Below are 23,380 nucleotides of genomic sequence, written 5' to 3'. Positions count from 1 at the left end.
TACTGGCTGAAGAATGGACACAATACAATTACAACATCTACAGTATAACCAAAAATCTAGTTTATTCTGTTTTGTTAAAGTGCAACTCAAGACATACAATAAATGCACAACTTTCAGTATCTTTAGGCATGTGCAATACAATTTAAATATGAAAATTAAAACCAAAAATTAATGATAAATTAACATTAATTCCCTTCAGCAATTTACCCAGTCACTGGGTATATGTCAAGAATGTACCGATGCACTGATGTGACTTATGTTCTCATCTTACAATACAACAGTAATGCCACTCAATGCACAACAGCACCTTTAGGTGGTGGACAATGCCTACTGCAACTGCAGAAGAGCCAACATGACTAAAGCCAAGTAAAGAAATGAAATATACAGATTTCTGATTGTCTGATGTCTCTACTAAAATGTATATTTTAAATTCCCTTTACAAGTTAATTAAAGAATGTCACAAGGGCCCTGCCACTGTCTATTCTAAAAAATCTCAGAAAAAACAACAACAATGCGCCATGGCTAAAGGCTGGAATACACTACATGATTTTTCAAATCTAAACAGATTTTAAAACACTAGGCATCGTGCAATTACAGACCTTGAGTAGAATTAAGACTGGAATACACCACACAACTTTTAAAACGACTAAAAGTCTATGGATCAAACAATCACCAGATTTTCAAGACTTTCCAAAAACACAACAAAAACAAAAACACAAAAAAAGGAGTCTGTGCCCATCATACACACCTTAAATGATTTTCTGCGAAATCTGTCAACTCTGACTGCCTAAAATTAATAGACTGATAGTGTCAACTTTTCCAGACTGTAAATCAGGGCAAAAATTGCCTTAAGAGTCATTTAGTGTTTTCCTGCCTTAAGCAATGCCTACAAACTTAGTAACCTGAAGACATGATTCCCATTAATACAGTATCATCTGTAATACAGGGTGTGGATCCCTTTAAGTCACCTAACAAGAACAGCATATGAAGTATGATATACTAGTCTACAACCACTTACCAGTTAACTATTTATATTCAGAGTCATGGATGGATTTATCTTTTACATATGCACACAAACACACACAAAACCCTGGTCACAACATGTTTTCCAGTTCAGCAGCTGCATGAACAATGATCTCATATGATATCATGTATTCTACAAATTCATATAATCCTTATCAATAACAAATTACCTTTAGCATGTGTTTCAAATATTTCTATCTATGGTAGTTTTCCATTAATGTGACAGCAGAATACACTAACAATACATTTATACTCTTAGCGGAGATGTTTCAGAAATATTAACGTGTCAAGTTTCGTGACAGAATTTCAGTACGTCTCATCGGTCCATTGGTCCACTGGAGGTAGCAGGTGAGGCAGAGACTATGTCATCAGGAAACATATCTGTCTTATCTTCCCTAAATGAGGCTGCCTGGTCTGACACAGAGGCAAATGAGAGGTGATCATGATCCACAATGTTAAGCTGGTCCTCTGTTTTTTGTTTCCTTAAGTAGAACATCTTCCTGAGCTTCTTCAGGTGCTGAAGTTCACAGAAGGTTTCCAGAACCACCAACATCGCGATCAAGCCCAATATCAGGTATACTGTACAAGAGAGAAACAGATTCAGAGAATCAGAAAGCGACCCTTAAGGGGTCTGCAGTGATATTACTCGGAGCGTTGGTCAATTAATTGTTTGGAAAAAAAAAAACAAAGTATGTAAATACTAAGTTAACAAAGCAACCTAAGATCTAAGATAAAGTTCAATCAAAGTTAAAGAAGCTAAAGTTCAAGTTCTGCTACATGTTTCATTGTCTCTATCAAATTCTGTTCAAAAGTTTTGGGTCAGTGAGATTATTACTTTTATTAAACACAAATGCATTAAATTAATCAAAAGTGACAGGAACTTTACACTGTTGAAAAAAAAATGCTGTTCTTTTGGACTTTCTATTCTTCAAAGAATCCTGAAAAAATGTGCCACAGTTTCTTAAAAAATATCAAGCAGCCTTAACCATGTTACTTGAGCACCAAATCAGCAGCATCTTCTTTTAAAAAACGTTTTAAACATCTTTCCAAACCCAAACCTTTGAACAGTAGTGCATGTATAAATGCAAGAAAGTAAAAGTAAAATGTAATGTACAATATATAGCTCTGTACAGCAACAATTAAATTGGTTTAAAATTTTTATTAAATTAAAATGATTAAACAAACTGTTCACTTACTTGTTATGCCTAATTTATAGAGTTCTCTGAACCTCTGATGATAGCCTTCTCCTGGTACATAGTCGCCTAAGCCAATAGTACTTAGAGAGATGAAGCAGAAATAGAAGGACTCCAGGAAATTCCAGTCCTCTTCCAGTACTGAGAAGATGATGGCAGGTATGAGGAAGAAGCAGGAGATGGTTATAATAGCCAGAAGAGTGGCGTGCAGGGCAGCCAGCGTAGGTTTGGACATGCCCCAGCGCCGGTGCAGGTACTCCACTGGCCTACGGGTACTGAACTCCATGATCCTCTGGACCACTGCAGTCAGGAACAGCAGGGTGAACGGGATTCCCACCACTGAGTAAATGATGCAGAAGGCCTTACCACCATCCGAGAGAGGAACGCTGTGTCCATATCCTGGAAAAAAAACACATGAAGCTCTTTGAATAGGTCAGTTCACAGGTTGATTTTTTCCCCCCGCTGGTTATAGGTCATATTGCACAGATTGTATTTGACTGTAATGCATGTACTAAACTATTTTACCGATTTTATATTCTACCAATAATAAAACTGTTCTACATGATGAGATAAGAGAGGGATACTGGTTGGGAGACATTGAGCTCCTATTAATGAAAACAGTTTAAAATAGTGCAGAAACAATGCATTCAAAAATTGCTAGTAAATTTCATAATTACAAAAAAATAATTGCACCGCTTTACCTAAATTTATTACTTCAGACTTGTGTTCACTCTAGAAACTTGCATTCTGCAATCGAACATCGCTTTATTGTCCCATCCCAAAGAGGCACAAAATCACTTTCACATAGTCCTTAGCCATCTTCAAGAATCAGCTAAAAACACATTTCTTCCATCTTTATTTGACCCTCTAACTCTAGCATTCTCTACTCTAATTATATTCTTTTAAAAAAAGACTTGCACTGTATTTTTTTAACTTCGTGTTTTCTTAAAAAAGCTGCTCTATTATTGTTCTATTCTTTTTATTATATAATAAAAATAAAAAATAAAAAACAAGAAAAAAAACCTTGCTAAGCTAACTGAAACTTGTTATAGCACTTGTATATCATTGCTCTCTTGTTGATTTTGATTGTTTCCATTGTCTTCATTTGTAAGTTGTTTTGGATAAAAGCGTCTGCTAATTGACTAAATGTAAATGTGAATGTAAAGAAATGGCAAGACATTGAATTAAATATAAAATTTGTAAAACATACTCCAATAATCTGTTAATTTTAAGTTAATTTTGTGTATAAAGCATAAACATAACTAAATTTGTTTTTAGGTATGGGAGTGGCATATTTTGGATTTTGGTATGTTTGGGATAAGTCATTTGGCTAGTTCATATCTAGCATTTTACTTAATTAACCAGTTAATTTGTTTTTTAATTGAACACCTTATTATTCACATAGTGCAAAGTTACTAGGAATGTCAAGGTTGGTACCTGTTGTAGTACTTAAATCCTTCTGGATTAAGTTACATAATCCTTGGAAACACTACACAAACGGCATGCTTATCCTTCAGACATCCTTCAGATCACCCACAGCAATGAATTACAAAACTACTAGGGCTCCTAAGGGGCTGTAAATATGTGAGCATGCACTTGTTTTTCTTTATTTGTAAGGGTGTATTAATAAATATAGTAAAATCTCTGATGATCATCATCATCATTAGTACAAAACGATTTAAAAGTAGCCCAATTACAATTGTAATGTTTTACCTATGTATTTGGTATTATATTATTGCTACTATCATGAGCACTGACTGAAATTTTAATGTTATTAATTAATAAGTTGCATGACACTGCTGGTCATTATTTTTGAAATAATGAAGCCCATTATAAGTAATTTGGTCTATGTTAAATATATATGATTTTTCTGTTAATAAAAGCCTCTCAGAGGCCACGCCCACTTGTGTCTGTCTTGTGCTCCTTCCGTCACAACACACAGGTGATGGTCACATAATTAGACGCATTAGACACAGACGTATGCAAAACTTGGGTTTCAGCTATTGCATTCCTTGTGTCAATCCACTCTTGAACAACAGACAGCGTCAGAAGCGTCTAAAGACAAAAAGGACTGGACTGCTGCTGAGTGGTCGAAAGTTATGTTCTCTGATGAAAGTAAATTTTGCATTTCCTTTGGAAATCAGGGTCCCAGAGTCTGGAGGAAGAGAGGAGAGGCACACAATCCACGTTGCTTGAGGTCCAGTGTAAAGTTTCCACAGTCAGTGATGGTTCGGGGTGCCATGTCATCTGCTGGTGTTGGTCCACTGTGTTTTCTGAGGTCCAAGGTCACACAGCTGTATACCAGGAAGTTTTAGAGCACCTCATGCTTCCTGCTGCTGACCAACTTTATGGAGATGCAGATTTCATTTTCAAACAGGACTTGGCACCTGCACACAGTGCCAAAGCTTCTAGTACCTGGTTTAAGGACCATGTTATCCCCGTTCTTAATTGGCCAGCAAACTCGCCTGACCTTAACCCCATAGAAAATCTATGGGGTATTGTGAAGAGGAAGATGCGATATGCCAGACCCAAGAATGCAGAAGAGCTGGAGGCCACTATCAGAGCAACCTGGGCTCTCATAAAACCTGATCAGTGCCACAGACTGATCGACTCCATGCCACGCCACATTGCTGCAGTAATTCAGGCAAAAGGAGCCCCAACTAAGTAGTGAGTGCTGTACATGCTATACTTTTCATGTTCATACTTTTCAGTTGGCCAAGGTTTCTAAAAATACTTTCTTTGTATTGGTCTTAAGTAATATTCTAATTTTCTGAGATACTGAATTCGGGATTTTCCTTAGTTGTCAGTTATAATCATTGTGAAGGCCAAAGCCATGGCCTCACAACCAGTTTAAGAGCGGTAACCTCATGTACTTAGTTTGTGCTGTTTTTCTTTAGGATTAGTTTGTATGCATTTTTCATTCACATTTGTTGCAAACATTTATTTAGTTAAAAATAACTCACAGGACACAAAGGTCATTTCACGTACATTGTATTTTATTTAGTTGACCATACAGAAGTATAGTTTTGGGAGCGCTCACCATTAGTTACTTTTGTAATTTTGTTTGTGTAATTATTTGTTTCTGAGCTTACCAGTGTTGGATTCCACACCCGGGAGAGATCCAGGAAGTTGGCTGGTTTAAAGGGGTGGCGGTTGGAGCAGGAGCAGTTTTATAGGGGAGGTGGCCTAATTGGACACTACCACTGTTTATGTCCTGGGGGGATAGCTCATTCTCTGCTTAGATATTATGGGGTTTGGATTTATATTATATTGAGTACTTTTGTTGAATTAAGATTAATTAAATGTTTATTACTTTTGGAATAAGTTTTATGTAGATTTTGCTGTTATTTGTAGCTTGTGTAGTAGTGTTGTTGTTGTTGTTAGTCTTCCCCTGTGTGTTAAAATTGGTCTGATCAGCCAATATATAAGTCCCCGTTGTTTCTTTGTAAGAGTTAGTTGTATTTTTTGTTTAGAGCTTTAGTTACTGTTTGTTTATTTGACTTTTGTTTTTGGGCCCAAACCTTTATTTTCACTTTGTTGTCATGATTTTTGGGAAATAAAAATTCTTATTTTTTAATTTCCCTTGCGACTCCTCTTGCTTAACTGCTTGGTCCCTGACATATGGTGGTAGCGGTGGGATTAGCCAGTTGAGGAGTGCAAGAATTTTATTTATTTTTTCTTTTTGAAGTTGGTGAAGCATGCGAGGAGGAAGAGTGATAAGAGGTGGCCAGACAGGGAATAAGAAGACTGAGTCAACCCATATAGAGCAAGGACACCGGGTGGAAAGTGAGGTCGCAATGGAAGGTGAAGCATTAAAGGGAGCATCAGGTGGTGAGGATGAAGATGGCAAAGAGCCAACAATGAGTGACCTGGCTGGGATTATGCGGTCATTTATGGATCAACAGGAGACCAGGGAAGTAAAATTGAGAGAGGAAGCTAACCGCCAGGAGTACCAGTTCAAAGCCCTACAGCATCAGTTTCACCTTCTACAGCAGGAGGTAGAGGTTCGCATATCTCCAATACCAGAGCCTGTTTCCACAATGCCAGATCCTTCTGAGGACTATGATTTGAATGTCGATCATCCAAAGGCCCAAGCCTCACACTCTATAGAGTCGACCCAACCCACTATGTCTACAGCAGGTCAGTTTCGATCTCTTCATGAGCTTAGAATGGAAAAATTAACAGAAAATGATGATGTTGAACATTTTCTAATTACCTTTGAGAGAATTGCAGCGGCATGTCGGTGGCCAAAAGTGGACTGGGTTTTTCGTCTCCTCCCATTGTTGACGGGTAAGGCTAGAGGAGCCTATGTGCACATGGATATAGATGATGTTCACGAATATGAGAAAGTGAAAACCGCAATTCTGAAGAAATATGATATTAACCCTGAGACTTACAGGCAGAGGTTTAGATCTCTCTATGTGGAACCTGAGGAAAGCCCCAAGGAGCTGTATGTGAGGCTTAAAGAGCTGTATGTAAAATGGATCCAACCGCAAGGTAAAACACTCCATGAAATTAGTGAAATCCTGATTATGGAACAATTCTTGAGAATGCTGTCCCCTGAGCTTCAGGTTTGGGTAAAGGAGCATGGGCCGAAATCTGCGGCTGAAGCTGCCACACTTGCTGATGTGTTTGTGGCTGCCCGGAAAAAGGGCCAGCCATGGAGTAGTATGGGTGGGAAGACTGGTAAGGATGGCCACAGGCCCATACCCCCTCAGTACCAACAGAGGCCGGCGCCAGGAGTGGGTAAGCCCCCTGCGAGGGAGAACCAATATATACCACCTAGAGCTCCTAACAGAACACCCATTTGCTACTTGTGTGGGCAGGAAGGTCATGTTAAACCAATGTGCCCAAAGAATCCAGGAAAGCTGACCCAAATGTGTTTTATTCCACGCCAGAGGGCTAACCCTGAACCCAAAGGTAATCTCACTATGAAAATGACTTGGGTTAAAATTAATGGGGAAAGCCTTAGAGCCTTGATTGACACTGGCAGTACTCAGACCCTTGTACAGAGAAAATATGTACCAGCTAATGCTATCTGTACCCTAGAGACTGTCCCTATTTGCTGTGTACATGGTGATGAGAAGCATTACCCCACTGCTGATATTTATCTGGAGATAGAGGGACAGATGTATCTGTTAAATGTGGGAGTTGCGGATAATTTACCATTCCCTGTAGTTTTGGGTGAAGATCTGCCAGTACTCTATGACTTGATAAAGCCAGTGCAAAGCTGTAATGTGGTCACTAGAGCACAAGCTAAGCAGGTGGATGCAGACTCCATAACCCTCAGTGCCTTACCCTTCTATAATGAAGTGTTTGAGACTGGTCCCTGGAAAGCTCACAAGACTCGTAGTCAGAGGAGGCAAGACAAGTTTCAGGGTACGCCTATACAACCATCAGCTGAGGCTACTCCAGATATGTCCCTGGGGTTTCAAATACCTACAGATATAATGCAAATGCAGGAAAATGACCCCACTTTGTCTACCCTTTTGCAGAGAGCACGAGGAAGGAAGCAGGAGACTAATATTAATGGTGTGCAAAATGAGTACGTCCTACAGAACGGTGTTCTTTATCATCAGAATGGCCAGGTGAAGCGGCTAGTGGTCCCACAGGTGGCCCGAGAAATAGTACTTAACTTGGGTCACTCCATTCCCTGGGCAGGCCACTTGGGGAAATATAAGACCACAGCTCGTATTAAGCGCCATTTCTACTGGCCAGGTTTGCAAACGGATGTCGCCCAGTTCTGTAGAAGTTGCTCTCAGTTCCAAAAGACATCAATGAAAAGTCCCTCCAAAGCTCCACTTCAACCTCTCCCAGTTACAAGCATCCCCTTTGAGCGTCTTGGGATGGACACTGTTGGTCCGGTGGAGAAAAGCAAAACAGGAAATCGCTTCATGTTGGTAGTAACTGACTATGCAACCAAATATCCAGAAGTCTTCCCATTAAAATCAGTTAAAGCAAAAACTGTGGCTTTTTCCTTGGTGCAATTTTTCTCAAGAGTTGGTTTTCCTTGTGAGATTTTAACCGACCAAGGCACTAATTTCATGTCTGAACTTTTAAAACAGGTTTACCAACTCCTTGGCATAAAGAGGTTGCGCACTACGCCCTACCACCCACAAACAGATGGGCTGACAGAGCGATTCAATCAGACGCTCAAGCAAATGCTCCGTAAGTTTTTTGAATGAAACTGGATCTGACTGGGATCACTGGCTCCCCTACCTCCTTTTTGCATATAGGGAGGTACCTCAGGCTTCCACAGGTTTTTCCCCTTTTGAATTACTCTATGGTCATGAGGTGAGGGGTCCTCTAGCCTTATTGAGGGACACTTGGGGAGGAGATCAGGGGAAGGAAGGGACCATTAATGTAATCTCCTATGTTGTTCAGATGAGAGAGAAACTGCAGCAAATGAGGGGACTAGCCCAGACACATATGCTGGAGGCCCAAAAGCACCAAAAGACTTGGTATGACAAGTCAGCTCGACAGCGAGTCTTTCAACCGGGCCAGAAAGTCTTGGTTATGTTGCCAACCAGTGATAGTAAGCTTCTTGCAAAATGGCAGGGCCCCTTTGAGGTGCAGAAAAAGTTGGGGCCCACCACCTATCAGGTTTCCACTCCAGGGCATCAGCGTTCTAGCCGGGTGCTTCATGTGAACCTCCTTAAGGAGTGGATCCCAAGAGCTGAGGTGCTCCTGATTCAGGCCGTAAAGGAAGAGGAGGAGGCGGATGACCAGTATCTGCCCTTGCCAGTGTCCACAGAGCTTGATGTAAGCCATCTGTCAAAGGATCGGCAGTCTCCGGTACAAACTCTACTTTTCAAGAATATCCAGGGCGCACAAACCTGGTTGAACACGACATTGTATTAAAACCTGATGTAACAGTGAGACGGATGAGTTATAGGATACCAGAGCGCCTCCTGGTGTCCCTGAAGAAGGAAGTTGACCTCATGCTATTTCTGGGGAAAAGCAAAGTATCTAACCACCATTGACCTCTGTAAGGGTTACTGGCAAGTGCCCCTAACTAAGCAGTCTCAGGAACTGACAGCCTTCCGAACTCCCTGGGGGCTTTTTCAGTTTACGGTGTTACCATTTGGGCTACATGGGGCTCCAGCAACGTTTCAAAGATTAATGGACCAGGTTCTCTATGGATTGTCTGAGTTTTCTTGTGCATACCTTGATGATATTGTCATCTACAGCCCAACGTGGGGGGAACATGTGGAGCATCTCAAAGTGGTCTTTGACCGCCTACGTTCTGCCGGCTTGACAATCAATCCAGCTAAATGTGTCCTGGCCAAGAAGGAAACTGAGTATCTGGGTTTCACCATTGGAGGTGGGTTAATTAAACCTCAGGTCCGAAAGATCCATGCAATTGAGTCATGTCCTCTCCCACAGACCAGGAAGCAGCTAAGATCTTTCCTGGGGATGGCTGGCTTCTACCATCGGTTCATCCCAAACTTCTCTGCCAGGGCTGCTCTACTAACTGATAAGACTGGCTCAAGATGTCCTAATCAAGTCAAGTGGACAGGGGAGGCAGTGGCAGCTTTCAAGGACATTCAAAAATCTTTGAGTAAAAGCCCTGTTTTACATAGTCCAAACTTTGAGGAACTGTTTATATTACAGACTGATGCCTCTGAGAGGGGTGTGGGGGCGGTGCTTCTACAGGGACCTAAGGAGGAACGACATCCTGTGGCATATATCAGTCGGAAACTTCTACCCAGAGAGGTCCGCTATTCAACAGTGGAAAAGGAGGCCTTGGCAGTCAAATGGGCCCTGGACTCTTTCAAGTATTACCTAATGGGTAGAGAGTGTACCTTAGAGTCTGACCACCGGGCATTGCAGTGGCTGGAGAGGATGAAATATACCAATAGGCGGATAACCAGGTGGTATCTGGCCATGCAGCCGTTCCGGTTTACAGTCCAGTACATCCCTGGCAAATTCAACACCACTGCAGATTACCTCTCTCGCTGGCCTAGCAGCAGCTTTGAAGGGGAGGGATGTGTGAAGCCCAAAGCCATGGCCTCACAACCAGTTTAAGAGCGGTAACCTCATGTACTTAGTTTGTGCTGTTTTTCTTTAGGATTAGTTTGTATGCTTATTTTCATTCACATTTGTTGCAAACATTTATTTCGTTAAAAATAACTCACAGGACACAAAGGTCATTTCACGTACATTGTATTTTATTTAGTTGACCATACAGAAGTATAGTTTTGGGAGCGCTCACCATTAGTTACTTTTGTCATTTTGTTTGTGTAATTATTTGTTTCTGAGCTTACCAGTGTTGGATTCCACACCCGGGAGAGATCCAGGAAGTTGGCTGGCTTAAAGGGGTGGCGGTTGGAGCAGGAGCAGTTTTATAGGGGAGGTGGCCTGATTGGACACTACCACTGTTTATGTCCTGGGGGGATAGCTCATTCTCTGCTTAGATATTCTGGGGTTTGGATTTATATTATATTGAGTACTTTTGTTGAATTAAGATTAATTAAATGTTTATTACTTTTGGAATAAGTTTTATGTAGATTTTGCTGTTATTTGTAGCTTGTGTAGTAGTGTTGTTGTTGTTGTTAGTCTTCCCCTGTGTGTTAAAATTGGTCTGATCAGCCAATATATAAGTCCCCATTGTTTCTTTGTAAGAGTTAGTTGTATTTTTTGTTTAGAGCTTTAGTTACTGTTTGTTTATTTGACTTTTGTTTTTGGGCCCAAACCTTTATTTTCACTTTGTTGTCATGATTTTTGGGAAATAAAAATCCTTATTTTTTAATTTCCCTTGCGACTCCTCTTGCTTAACTGCTTGGTCCCTGACAATCATCAAAAATAAAAGAAATAAACATTTGAAATATAGCAGTCTGTGTGTAATGAATGAATATAATATACAAGTTTCACTTTTTGAATGGAATTAGTGAAATTTTTTTTATGATATTCTAATTATATGACCAGCACCTGTGTGTGTGTGTATATATATTGTTTTTTCTAGAAGACTTAAATGTATTTATCTCATGTGATTGCATATAATTATATTTAGCAAAAGTGCTGTTCATTTAATTTTGTAAAGTTTGTTTAATGAGCAAAAAAGTACTAATAATTGTCCTTAAACATGCTAAATAAATTGTCTGAGTCTAAATTCCCACTGTATCTTATTTTATTGAATTTTGAAGTTTGTTATGAAAAAATATAATTTGCCTTTATTTATGGTCTGTATTATGTTTGTAAACGTTTGTGATATATTGCCATTGTTAACAATCAGGCACATAAAGCTTTGTTGAGTTTTAAGTCATTATGAAGGGAGGGAGAGAGACAGACTGCTCTAACCCATTAAACACAGTAGGATATACTAAATATGCTTAAAACAAGGATGTAACTCAAGAAAAGTGACCTGCCTACTGTTTAATGGCTTAGAGCAGTCTATCTACCTCCCTCCCTTCATAATGACTTAAAACTCAACAAAGCTTTATGTGCCTGATTGTTAACAATGGCAATATATCATGAACTATATATATATATATATATATATATATATATATATATATATATATATATATATATATATATATAGTAAATGCTGGGCTGTTTAAAAAGGGCACATCATATTGTACATGCTTTTCAGACTTCACAGGCGTCAGCTAATGCTTTTATCAGAGATCTCAGAGAGGACAGGTCGACCTTACAAATGACATCACAGCGGCCTCGCTACTTGCTGTCTTCTGTCATTGCGGCTCTTGGGTAAATGATTGTAAAGAACGGCTTACAGGACTACAGACAGTAAATTATATCATGTAAATCAACAACTGGGATAAAAAAATAAAAACAATTATATCATGGCTATTTAATATTGTCAAGAGAAAGTCTGTTTTCACCTGTCGTGGAAAGCACAGTGCTGGCGAAGAAGAGCGCTGATGTGAAATCCCAGTTCCAGTTAGTGGTAGCATTATTGAGAACCGATACACCGTAATTACTCGCCTCTAGAGCCCTGGTGAGAAACTCCTCCAGTCTTTCTTCGGACAGACATTCATTATCCTCTAGAAACTGCTGCTTCGCGGTCCGAAGCTCCTGCCGAAGCTGCTCTTCATACGGCAGCTCCACCGCGGAAAACACTAAAGCCCCGAATAATAGATATAACACATACGCCAGTACCAGGACCAAGAAATACCACGTAGACCTGTAACCTTCTATGACACGCACACACGAACTTCCAGATAGACACTGAAGCATTGTCTCCGCGGCTAAATAGGTGGGAGAATTAATACAAGCAGTTGAATAACAGGAATACACCCGTTTACTACAAATAAAAGGGAGCAAACACTCTTAAAGCTGTCTTTTAGTTAAAATTTCCTGTTCGTCTCCTGCCAGTATTGCGGAGCTGATGTGACGGAAGATCAGAAGCCGCGTTTCCTAATCGTACTATGGTGAAGGGTTACATTAATATTAATTAATCCACTATTCGCCTGTAGAAGGTAACAACGCAACGTCAGCAGTACCTAATTAATATATATAAAACAAGCCATCACCATTGGAAGGTTGCAACGGCCGTCAGAGTTGCCTAATTAATATTCATGAGATGGCCTTCGCCTTAGTGGGATTCATATTTTTTTGCGTCAGGCTCGTGACGTCTCGTTCCTCCACGCCTCAACTTACGCAGGTCGGCTCTATTCATTACATTTATCACGACAGGGCGCACCCAGTAAGGTAAACCTGAGGAATTTGCGTTTAGAAGACAGATACAGTTTAGCAGTTTTTTCAAAGAGAGGATACTTCAGTGCCTTAAGTATACTTAATATACTTGAGTGAAAATTAAGATACTTAAGTGAAATCCCCATTAGGGTCAGCAAGTGAGACATACATATTCTGTTACCTGGTAGAACAGGTTTGACCAGGTGGTGACTGGATGGGGTCATGGGATGGCAAAAGATTTGAAAAGTGATCTTAAACAAAAGTGTTGTTGGAGCTTTCCATGCATCCTCGTGTGAATCAAAAATCTTTTATTTGGAGCATGTATAGCCAAAACTCTTGTCTTGTTTCTGTAAAGGGCAGTTGCAAAGTGGTCTGTATGCAGTTTTAGAGTTCAGTGACCTGTTTCAGTCTATGATCTGATAAATAAATGTAAATGAACCCGGAATACAAAAGCATAATGAAAAAGTATCATAAAAGTAGTTAGGGTTTTTGTATGCTAATCTTCTAAATGCAAGAACAAGATCAGTTTGATTCACAAATGAATCATTCAGACCAGTTTTGTTATCTAGTTCATGTTTTAGTTCAATTTGTTATTGAATTGCTCTTTTGAATCAGATATTTTTAATATTGAATTTACTTGTGAATCAAATTGATCTTGTTCTTGAATCTCGAGAAGATCTAGGGCGAATGTCATGATTTTGGACAGTTTTGACAGATGAATTTTGATAGTTTCCTCACTTTAAAAGCATCACTCCACCCTCTGCCCAGAAATTGCATAGCAGGAGATGATTATCTCAGTAAACAGGTCGGAGCACATTTTGTAGCTACAACTGAGATCATCAGACTGCTTGGATAGTGTCTACTTGTCATACTTGTTATACATTCACAAACTCTCAACAATACTCTTGTCCCCATTTATTTTATTTTAATGGCAGATTTTGTGAGTGGCTGGACAGCTTGATGTGAGAGCTGTACTTCCTGCGCCTTTTGCCATTTTGCAGTTTTGCTGCATCACTGGATGACTGTATGTTTTATTTTTGGTACTGAACAGAAGAAACTGTAAGAGCTTCCTTTTTATGTTATGATCTGCTTCTTTGGGTTATTTCTGTATGATCGAGTGAAATGTGAAACTTCTGGCCAGACCTGAGCCCAGTAGTCAAGGTTGTTGCTCTCACTCAGAGGCACAAGGCTGCAGAGCCAATGTAATTGTTATACTGCAAGTAACACGTTAAAGCTAATCTGCTAAGACAATTATTGACATAAATGGAACTGGCAATAAGATTAAACTATGTTATTCTAGTGGAAATCACCAAATATTGAAAACCCTAAGGTGCACAGAATGGGTTGTTGCGTTTAAAAACATGAGGGCAGTGGAATCAGTGTTAGAACTGTGTCAAAGCTGGTCAGCGTGATTTTGCCAAGAAAGACATGTTCCTGGATCAACATCTTTTGTTGATCCTGGATCAACATTACTGTCCAAAAATACAGACTTAACCCAATCCGTAACCCCTAAACCTAACCTTATCCATAATTTATTCCTAAAATCAGAGGGAAATGATAGCTGATTAACAAGGGTTTTGAAGCACCTAATCCTGATCGTAAGCCTAAAACTGACATTTCCTGTAAAAGTTATCTCTCAATTCTGATTGGTTGATTGGAATGATGTTGAACATGTTGTACTTGGTGAAATCACGCTCACCGTCAAAGCTCTTGGGCATTGGTCTCAAACTCAATTCCTGGAGGGCCACAGCTCTGCACAGTTTTGATCCAACCCTAATCAAACACACCTGATCCAGCTAATCAAGGTCTTCAGGATTACTAGAAACTTCCAAGAAGGTGTGATTTGGAGCTGGTTGGAGCTAAACTCTGCAGAGCTGTGGCCCTCCAGGAACTGAGTTTGAGACCACTGCTCTTGGGGGTCCCCCTAACATGCAAAAACTTAGAGGTTTCAGCGATGACTAATGTGGATGCCTCTGATTGGCCACTGTGTTCATAAACTCAACAGAATCATGTGTGATTTTTTATAATGTGCAACGCTGTAAAAACGTGTAAAAATTCTTACAGCAACCAACACTTTTCATTTCATTTAAATTTAATTAATTTCATGTTTAAAGTATTATAGTTTTTTTTTTTTTTTTTTTGAAACACCAAGGGAACACTGAGTGGAAGAAGAAATAGAAGAAGAAGAAAAAGAAGAAGAAGAATTCTAGGTCTAGGTGTGTGATTCATTTAACTATTTATGTACTTTCAAAACTCTTGTGGCCATGCATTTTTACAAAAAAAAACAAAAAAACAACAACAACCGTATAATGCAAAACTTTTTAAAAACGCAAGATGCAGGGTAAGGGAATAAAAAGCATTGATAAAAGTTGAACAACTTGAGCGCGTTTTTACGCAAAAGATACGAGCGCAAAGGAGATTCACAACATCCATCAAGAGCATGTTTAAATCAGGCGGCAAGGAAGTCGACCGGAAGTTGAAGTCGGCCGCGAGCTGCCATCTTGTAGCAGAACTTCAATTGCATTAGCATCCCATTGACTTTGCATTCATTTTGGCGTCACTTTGACAGCGAATAACTTTACATCTGAGGCGTTTAAAGACTCCATTTGTCCATTATTTATTTTTCTAAAGATACACGACAATATATAAAGGGCTCCATTACCTTCTATGTTACATTATGGCCCCGTAGAAACAGTTTTTGTAAAAAAAGGCTAACGATTGCGTCATAACCACTCGACTCTCTGTCGCACAGTAGAGAAATTACCGTACAGACAGGAGGAGAAGCTCGCAGGCAATTAACTTAATATGGCGTACTGGCGTTACATTTTAAAATACTATACAGAATAATTAATCAGAATACTTACTCCTGCTCACTCACGTCAAAGAACTCCCCGCTCAAGCTCGCCGTCTCTGCAAGATTAATGATGGCAGTTTGCACGCACAGCCACTTAGAAGATTTACATCTGTCAGACAGGTTGCTGACGTCATCAAGCTTAGTTTGAGTCTGCGCGTCAGAAACGGAAGTGCTAAAAATCGCTAAAAAGGGCTTCACTTGTCTCAATTGAGTTCCAATGGGGTCGCTGTGTCCATTTCTTTAACTGTCTATGGTTTAAATAGAAAAACAGCATGGTGGAATGTAAAACCACGGTCTTTTGTGCGTATCCCTTTAATACTGCAGAATACGCTGAGCCATAAACACGTTATACATTGAAAATGCCACATGCATTCAAATTTTCAGATTACTGGTTGGTCGAGTAAGGTGTTTTCAATGACTGAACCTTAATTATCTGAGCTACCCAGTTTTGAATATGTGGTTGCGTACTTTTGTGCAAGCTCCTTTCAATGGCCACTGGAGGGTACTGTGGTTTCAAAAACTAGAAAAATCACGTTTAGAAGTTTGCAGAGGTAGGGTATTTGAAAAGTCAGATGCAGGCTGTGGAAAAGAGTCTAAAACCTGGTCTTGTTATTCTCCAGACCAAGTTTTTGAAAACATAGCAAACTTTTTCAGTCACCTTAACACTCATATTTGCATTACTCTACTGTGAGTGGAACAAAAAATACAAGTTTAACCTACCACATCTGTAGAGTTACAGTCCTTTAAACTGTCTAGAACACTTTCAATCTTACACCTGGGTATAATTTATCAATCCTGTTTCACAGCCGCAGACCTTTGATGTTCCTCTGTCTATTGTACTTCCCGCCTACTGTGGTAAGTGTTATATTTTAAAAGCTTGTGATTTCCATGTTTAGCCACTTTAAATACAGAGGAAGTTGTTTGTTATGTGTTTTAAATTATAGGATACTTTCTGATTTTCGAGGCAATCACTAGGTTATTGCCTACTGTTAAAGCCCTTTTCACTTGCTTATTCCATTATTCAAATAAGGAATGGTATTTCCATTACTCATTTGTGCCTTAATAATATTTTTCAGATCTTGTAAAGATATTTCCTATGTCAACGGGAGATTAATTGGTGGCTTTATCGACACTGTTGATCTACACCTGTGGGCATAAAGGAACGACAGAGAAGCATAAATGCTTAAAAAAAATTCCAACTTCATTTTTTTAGTGCTTCACAGAAGGCCTTTTTCTTCCAGTTACTGGCTTAAAGGAAAGACAAATGAAATGTCAATGCGCACATTGGGATTAAATATCAAGAATTTAAAACAAGAACGGGGTTACTTCATAAATCAAAAGAGATCATGTTGTTAGTCTCCCCCTAACCTTGTCTTTAGTCTATCATTTGTCTCTTGCATGGTACAGCCTGCTTATATTTTCACTGTAACCATGGCATAGCCTCGTAGACAGGAAGTGAACACGTGTAGAGCTTTCCAGCCAGAGTCAACATTCTGTCTCAATGGTTGGCATTTGTGTTTGGGTTGTTTTTGACCATCCCTGGGGTGTTGACTAGTTCCCAGGATTATGTTGCAATATAGTGCTGAAATTGAGATCAGGACAAATCTGACAGCTGGCCTCTGTTTGTCTTCTTTATTGACGCATAAGCGCCCTGACGCCATGTGCCCGCAAGGCAGCCGCTCGTTAGCTGGGTTGCGTGCCTTGGCAGGAGCTGCCATTCAGCGTGTATGTTCTCAGCTGTACTTTTTGGGGCACATCATTGATTGGGGCCACATGCAGCATATTTGTGCATAATGTTTCAGGTTGAGTGCAGGAGAAGACTCCTGGCTCAAAAAGTTCTGCGTTTCACCTTAGACATAGGCTGTAGTTTGGACACAGACTGCCGGCAGGTCCACCCCACAGGGGCTCTTATACTGGGTCAAGTTCATGAAGAGCTGTGGTAAGCATGCTGTATTCTGTAGACTCCTCTGAGAATAAAGTCTGCATTACCTCCTCTGATTTATATCACCCTTTTTTAAGGCCACTGGCAGAAAACTCAATGGCATTCTTGCATGCACTTTGCTGCGCAGTTAATGTTCGAAATACTAAATAAAGAATAACTAAAAATTAGAAAATAACTAAAATCTATCTATCTATCTATCTATCTATCTATCTATCTATCTATCTATCTATCTATCTATCTATCTATCTATCTATCTATCTATCTATCTATCTATCTATCTATCTATCTATCTATCACAGGGGTTCTCAACTCTGGCCCTCGAAGTCCACTTTCCTGCAGAGTTTAGCTCTAACCTCAAACAAACTCACCTGCCTGTAACTTTCTAGTGATCCTGAAGACCTTGATTAGCTTGTTCAGGTGTGTTTGATTAGGATTGGTCAGAGCTAAACTCTGCAGGAAAGTGGACCTCAAGGGCCAGAGTTGAGAACCCCAGATCTAGCATTTCTAGTGCACAGTGTAAAATATTGAGCTTGAGATGTTATCGATATCAACATTCAAATGTGTTCAAATAAAGATTTTATGGAGCTCCTAAGGGAACATGGTGACGAAAAAAAAAAAAAACACATGAGAAGAAAAATTATATTTCAATGCTTTAGTGTTTTATTGCAAAAGTAATTAATTCTGCCAAGAAACACAAACGCACTAAAATATTGTCACTATAATATCTGCCTACTGGCTTTTAAATATATCAAAGAAACATATTTTCAAAATGAAGGAGAAAACAAAATAAGAGGCTGGATAATTATTTTTCACTTTTAAATAGCAATAGCCCACAGAGATTTGCCCATGAAGTTAATAACAACACTTTGAGAGCCTGCTTTATGTAAAGCTTTTCTAATTTAATCTGCCATCTTCCTTCATGACTTCAACACCATTTTTTGGTGTTTTGAGTGCAGAGCTAATCAGCTTCACCTCTCAGACAGACTACTGGCTTGACACAGAAATGTAAAAGCGGCTGGCGTTTGAAATGTGCTGAACTTACTCCATGAGAGCATGTGACAATGTTAATATCCTCTTGATCTACCCTAAATCATACATCATCAGTTTGCCATGCCTCTATACAACAACTGAAAAGATGCATTTGTAATTTAATCTGAAATGAATACTCCGTCTTGTGGTCCCTCTATTTTCAAAACATTGAAACTGGCTCCCTTGCAGCATTAGTTCATGTTTATTTGCCTGCCAATAGTGAATTCAGACTGGTGTCTTTGATTAAGCTGTTTGCACTCCCATCAAACGCATTTAAAATAAGTGTGTTACCTTTGCAGATGACTTGCACCAAATTGTTGTGTTCTGTACAAACGTTTGCTTGAAATAGCCTTAGACCTATAGGAAAAATATGCAGATGAGTAAGCCAATGTAATTAAGCTTGTATTGACCATAGTGAGAGCTCAACCATTGTTATGACAGTTCAGTTCCTCTTACTCTATATGGTGTCTACAAAACAAGCTGTTATTTTGGGCCACAACACGCTGTAAGTATCATTAAAATCACATAGCAAAATGTGTGAAAGACATTTAGTCTGCTAGCTGGTCACTGTAATATCTGCCAAATTTAAGACAACCGATTTGTTTTACTGATTAATGTTCAATGCTTAATTGATAGACTGGACTCTTGTAGATTATTGTGGTATTTTTATCAGCAGTTTGGACTCGTACGGCACCCATTCACTGCAGAGGATCCACTGGTGAGCAAGTGATGTAATGCTACACTTGTCTAAATCTGTTCTGATGAAGAAAACAAACTCATCTACATCTTGGATGACCTGCGAGGTTGAGCAAATTCTCAACTAATTTTTATTTTTGAGTGAGCTATACTGGCCGGCCTACACTTTATTTTCTTTTATGTGGTTACTGCAGATGATATAGTAGTTTGTAAACTTTAAACTTTTCCCCCAATTTCCATGAAATATTGTTTTACTGCAGCACAGGTCCATCCTGCCACATATGACAGGCTTGTGTTTTGAAAGAGGAATGGCCTCTGCTGTATTCTTCCAAAACAGGATTAAATAAATATTTTTAGAAATTATAATTAATGAACTTTGCTGGGTCGTGAGAAGAAAAGCACTGCTAAGATGGCTGCATATTAAGGTTTAACAACAGCACTGAACCACTCTACTCACCATGACCCTTTAGTAATCCACATTTTACCCCTGCTGGAACAAGGATGACAACAGCAGGTAAAATAATTTTAAAAACATGCTCGTGATAAACGTTCTCTCTGCACACATTTGATCTGCAACAGTATTTCTTGGCCAGTTTCCCAGTTTTGAAGGACTATGTAGATTCTGGGAAATTGTTGTGCACAGGAGGTAAAGATAAAAGTGTGAAACTTTCCATTTCTGCTACTGAACATATGGTACATCTCTCCACAAACAAAATTGGACTATTGTGCTTTTCAAAATATTAAGAAGTAAAATTGTTTTGAAACATCTATAATTATAAGAAATGTTTCTTGAGCAGCAAAACATATTAGAATGATTTCTGAAGGATCGTGTGACACTGATGACTGCTAAAAATTCAGCTTAGCCATCAAAGGAATATATAAAACATATTTACATAGAAAATATTTATTTTAAATTGTAATAATATTTCACAATATTAATTATTTTAGTCTATTTAATAAATACAGCCTTGGTGAGCATAAGAGACTTCTTTCAAAAACATAAAAAATACATCTTACTTTCAGGACACCAAACTTTTGAACAGTGGGTATCCCAATTTTTTAGTTTATTTAAAAAAAAAAAGTTAATTATTATTATTCCTGTATATGTAAATATTTAAGTAAAATAAACTGAGATTTTCCCTTGTGCTATTTTTATCTAAGAAGAAGAGGAAACTATTTCTGACCTGTCTTGTTCATAAATTTCAGCTGCTTTATTTCTTGCGTTTTATCATTTTATTTATATATTTCTGTCACTATGGTTCTTTTTCATAATGATGAATAAGGTACAACCCGAATTCCGGAAAAGTTGGGACTTTTTTAAATTTTAATAAAATGAAAACTAAAAGACTTTCAAATCACATGAGCCAATATTTTATTCACAATAGAACATAGATAACATAGCAAATGTTTAAACTGAGAAAGTTTAAAATTTTATGCACAAAATGAGCTCATTTCAATTTTGATTTCTGCTACAGGTCACAAAATAGTTGGGACGGGGCATGTTTACCATGGTGTAGCATCTCCTTTTCTTTTCAAAACAGTTTGAAGACGTCTGGGCATTGAGGGTATGAGCTGCTGGAGTTTTGCTGTTGGAATTTGGTCCCATTCTTGCCTTATATAGATTTCCAGCTGCTGAAGAGTTCGTGGTCGTCTTTGACGTATTTTTCGTTTAATGATGCGCCAAATGTTCTCTATAGTTGAAAGATCTGGACTGCAGGCAGGCCAGGTTAGCACCCGGACTCTTCTACGACGAAGCCATGCTGTTGTTATAGCTGCAGTATGTGGTTTTGCATTGTCCTGCTGAAATAAACAAGGCCTTCCCTGAACTAGACGTTGTTTGGAGGGAAGCATATGTTGCTCTAAAACCTTTATATACCTTTCAGCATTCACAGAGCCTTCCAAAACATGCAAGCTGCCCATACCGTATGCACTTATGCACCCCCATACCATCAGAGATGCTGGCTTTTGAACTGAACGCTGATAACATGCTGGAAGGTCTCCCTCCTCTTTAGCCCGGAGGACACGGCGTCCGTGATTTCCAACAAGAATGTCAAATTTGGACTCGTCTGACCATAAAACACTATTCCACTTTGAAATAGTCCATTTTAAATGAGCCTTGGCCCACAGGACACGACGGCGCTTCTGGACCACGTTCACATATGGCTTCCTTTTTGCATGATAGAGCTTTAGTTGGCATCTGCTGATGGCACGGCGGATTGTGTTTACCGACAGTAGTTTCTGAAAATATTCCGGGGCCCATTTAGTAATGTCATTGACACAATCATGCCGATGAGTGATGCAGTGTCGTCTGAGAGCCCGAAGACCACGGGCATCCAATAAAGGTCTCCGGCCTTGTCCCTTACGCACAGAGATTTCTCCAGTTTCTCTGAATCTTTTGATGATGTTATGCACTGTAGATGATGAGATTTGCAAAGCCTTTGCAATTTGACGTTGAGGAACATTGTTTTTAAAGTTTTCCACAATTTTTTTACGCAGTCTTTCACAGATTGGAGAGCCTCTGCCCATCTTTACTTCTAAAAGACTCTGCTTCTCTAAGACAAAGCTTTTATAGCTAATCATGTTACAGACCTGATATCAATTAACTTAATTAATCACTAGATGTTCTCCCAGCTGAATCTTTTCAAAACTGCTTGCTTTTTAGCCATTTGTTGCCCCCGTGCCAACTTTTTTGAGACCTGTAGCAGGCATTAAATTTTAAATGAGCTAATTAAGTGGATAAAAGTGTAAAATTTCTCAGTTTAAACATTTGCTACGTTATCTATGTTCTATTGTGAATAAAATATTGGCTCATGTGAAAATCATGTGAAATTCCTTTAGTTTTCATTTTATTAAAAATTAAAAAACGTCCCAACTTTTCCGGAATTCGGGTTGTAATAAAGAGTGAGATCCAATGATGCCTTAAAATGTATTTAGATGAACAGTAAAGGAAAGATGTCTTAAATTCAAACCCTAATCCTAAAATGTTGGCAGATTTATGGCTTGTGTTAGCTTCAGTTCTGAAAAAAAAATCTCCAATACACAAGTCAAGAGAAGATTTCATACCATAATATTGAGTTGGCTTGGACTGAAATGGATCTTTTTTTTTTTTTTTTTTTGATATCACCTTGTGTGTTTTATGTCTTATCATTGCAATATTTAAAAGAAGAAGAAGAGAGAAACGGTTCATCTGAGGTAAATGGACCTTGAAACAGTGTTGTTGTTCTAAACAGTAAAGAACACTGTGGGCTGCAGTATCTCGTGTTTCACTTTGTTACCCAGATGCATAAGTCATACAAAATATTGCAAAGGCTTTAGTTTTTAATTATGTTTTACAGAAACAGACTTAAAAGCTTCCTTTGAGCTCTCTCTCTTCCTTTCTCACAGTTTTGTGCCTCACCTATGCCTGATGTCTCCACATGAAAATGACAGCACAAGAATTAGGTTCGTTATGGTTTACAGTGTACTGTGAGCACAGCTGGATCTGGTTATAGGTCTACTAAATAATGGTAACACAACATCCAAGCATTAGGAGAGCATCATTTATGTGCATCTAGCACAAAGATGACATATTTCACGATTCTCTCCAGTTTCAAAAAATTCTCTGCTTTCAAAAACCACAGATTCCCCACATGAAAGATAACAGAATCAGCTTCAGATGCTTCTCATACATGTCTCTCTGTCTGTTAGCAAAAAATTGTTTCCCTATGTGGCCCGATCATTAAATTGAACACAGCACTTCCTCTAAATTATCCCCTAATTGCACAGTTGTGTCAGCTGCATGCACACGAATACACACTTATGCTCGCATATCTTAACCACGTCAATACTTTTCAAAATACTTTGCAGCATCTGAAAGCAGTGAAATGTGGGCACTCTTTCAGAGACCAGAATTACTGCAGGACAACATGCCGTCTTAATCCTACCAAGCACTAAATGTTTTCCTCTAAATGCTCCAAAAAGAGCCCAGAGGATCACCAGATGGAA

General features: G+C 39.0%; 1 protein-coding gene across 1 annotated transcript; it reads right to left on the bottom strand.

Annotated features, from left to right (window-relative positions):
• Positions 1 to 739: 739 nt before the first annotated feature.
• On the bottom strand, positions 740 to 12,654 carry LOC132121585 (potassium channel subfamily K member 1-like). The gene is made up of 3 exons (XM_059531117.1): positions 12,062 to 12,654; positions 2,220 to 2,615; positions 740 to 1,602 (listed from the first exon to the last, which is right to left on the bottom strand). Exons 1-3 carry the CDS (start codon positions 12,414 to 12,416, stop codon positions 1,340 to 1,342), a joined length of 1,014 nt encoding a protein of 337 aa, XP_059387100.1. The 5' UTR covers positions 12,417 to 12,654; the 3' UTR covers positions 740 to 1,339.
• Between the last annotated feature and the right edge of the window lie 10,726 nt (positions 12,655 to 23,380).

The sequence above is a fragment of the Carassius carassius genome, chromosome 39 (assembly GCF_963082965.1).
Source record: "Carassius carassius chromosome 39, fCarCar2.1, whole genome shotgun sequence".
NCBI lineage: Eukaryota > Metazoa > Chordata > Actinopteri > Cypriniformes > Cyprinidae > Carassius > Carassius carassius.
Note: the sequence above shows the minus strand (reverse complement) of the source record. Positions and strands in the feature narration are given on the sequence as shown.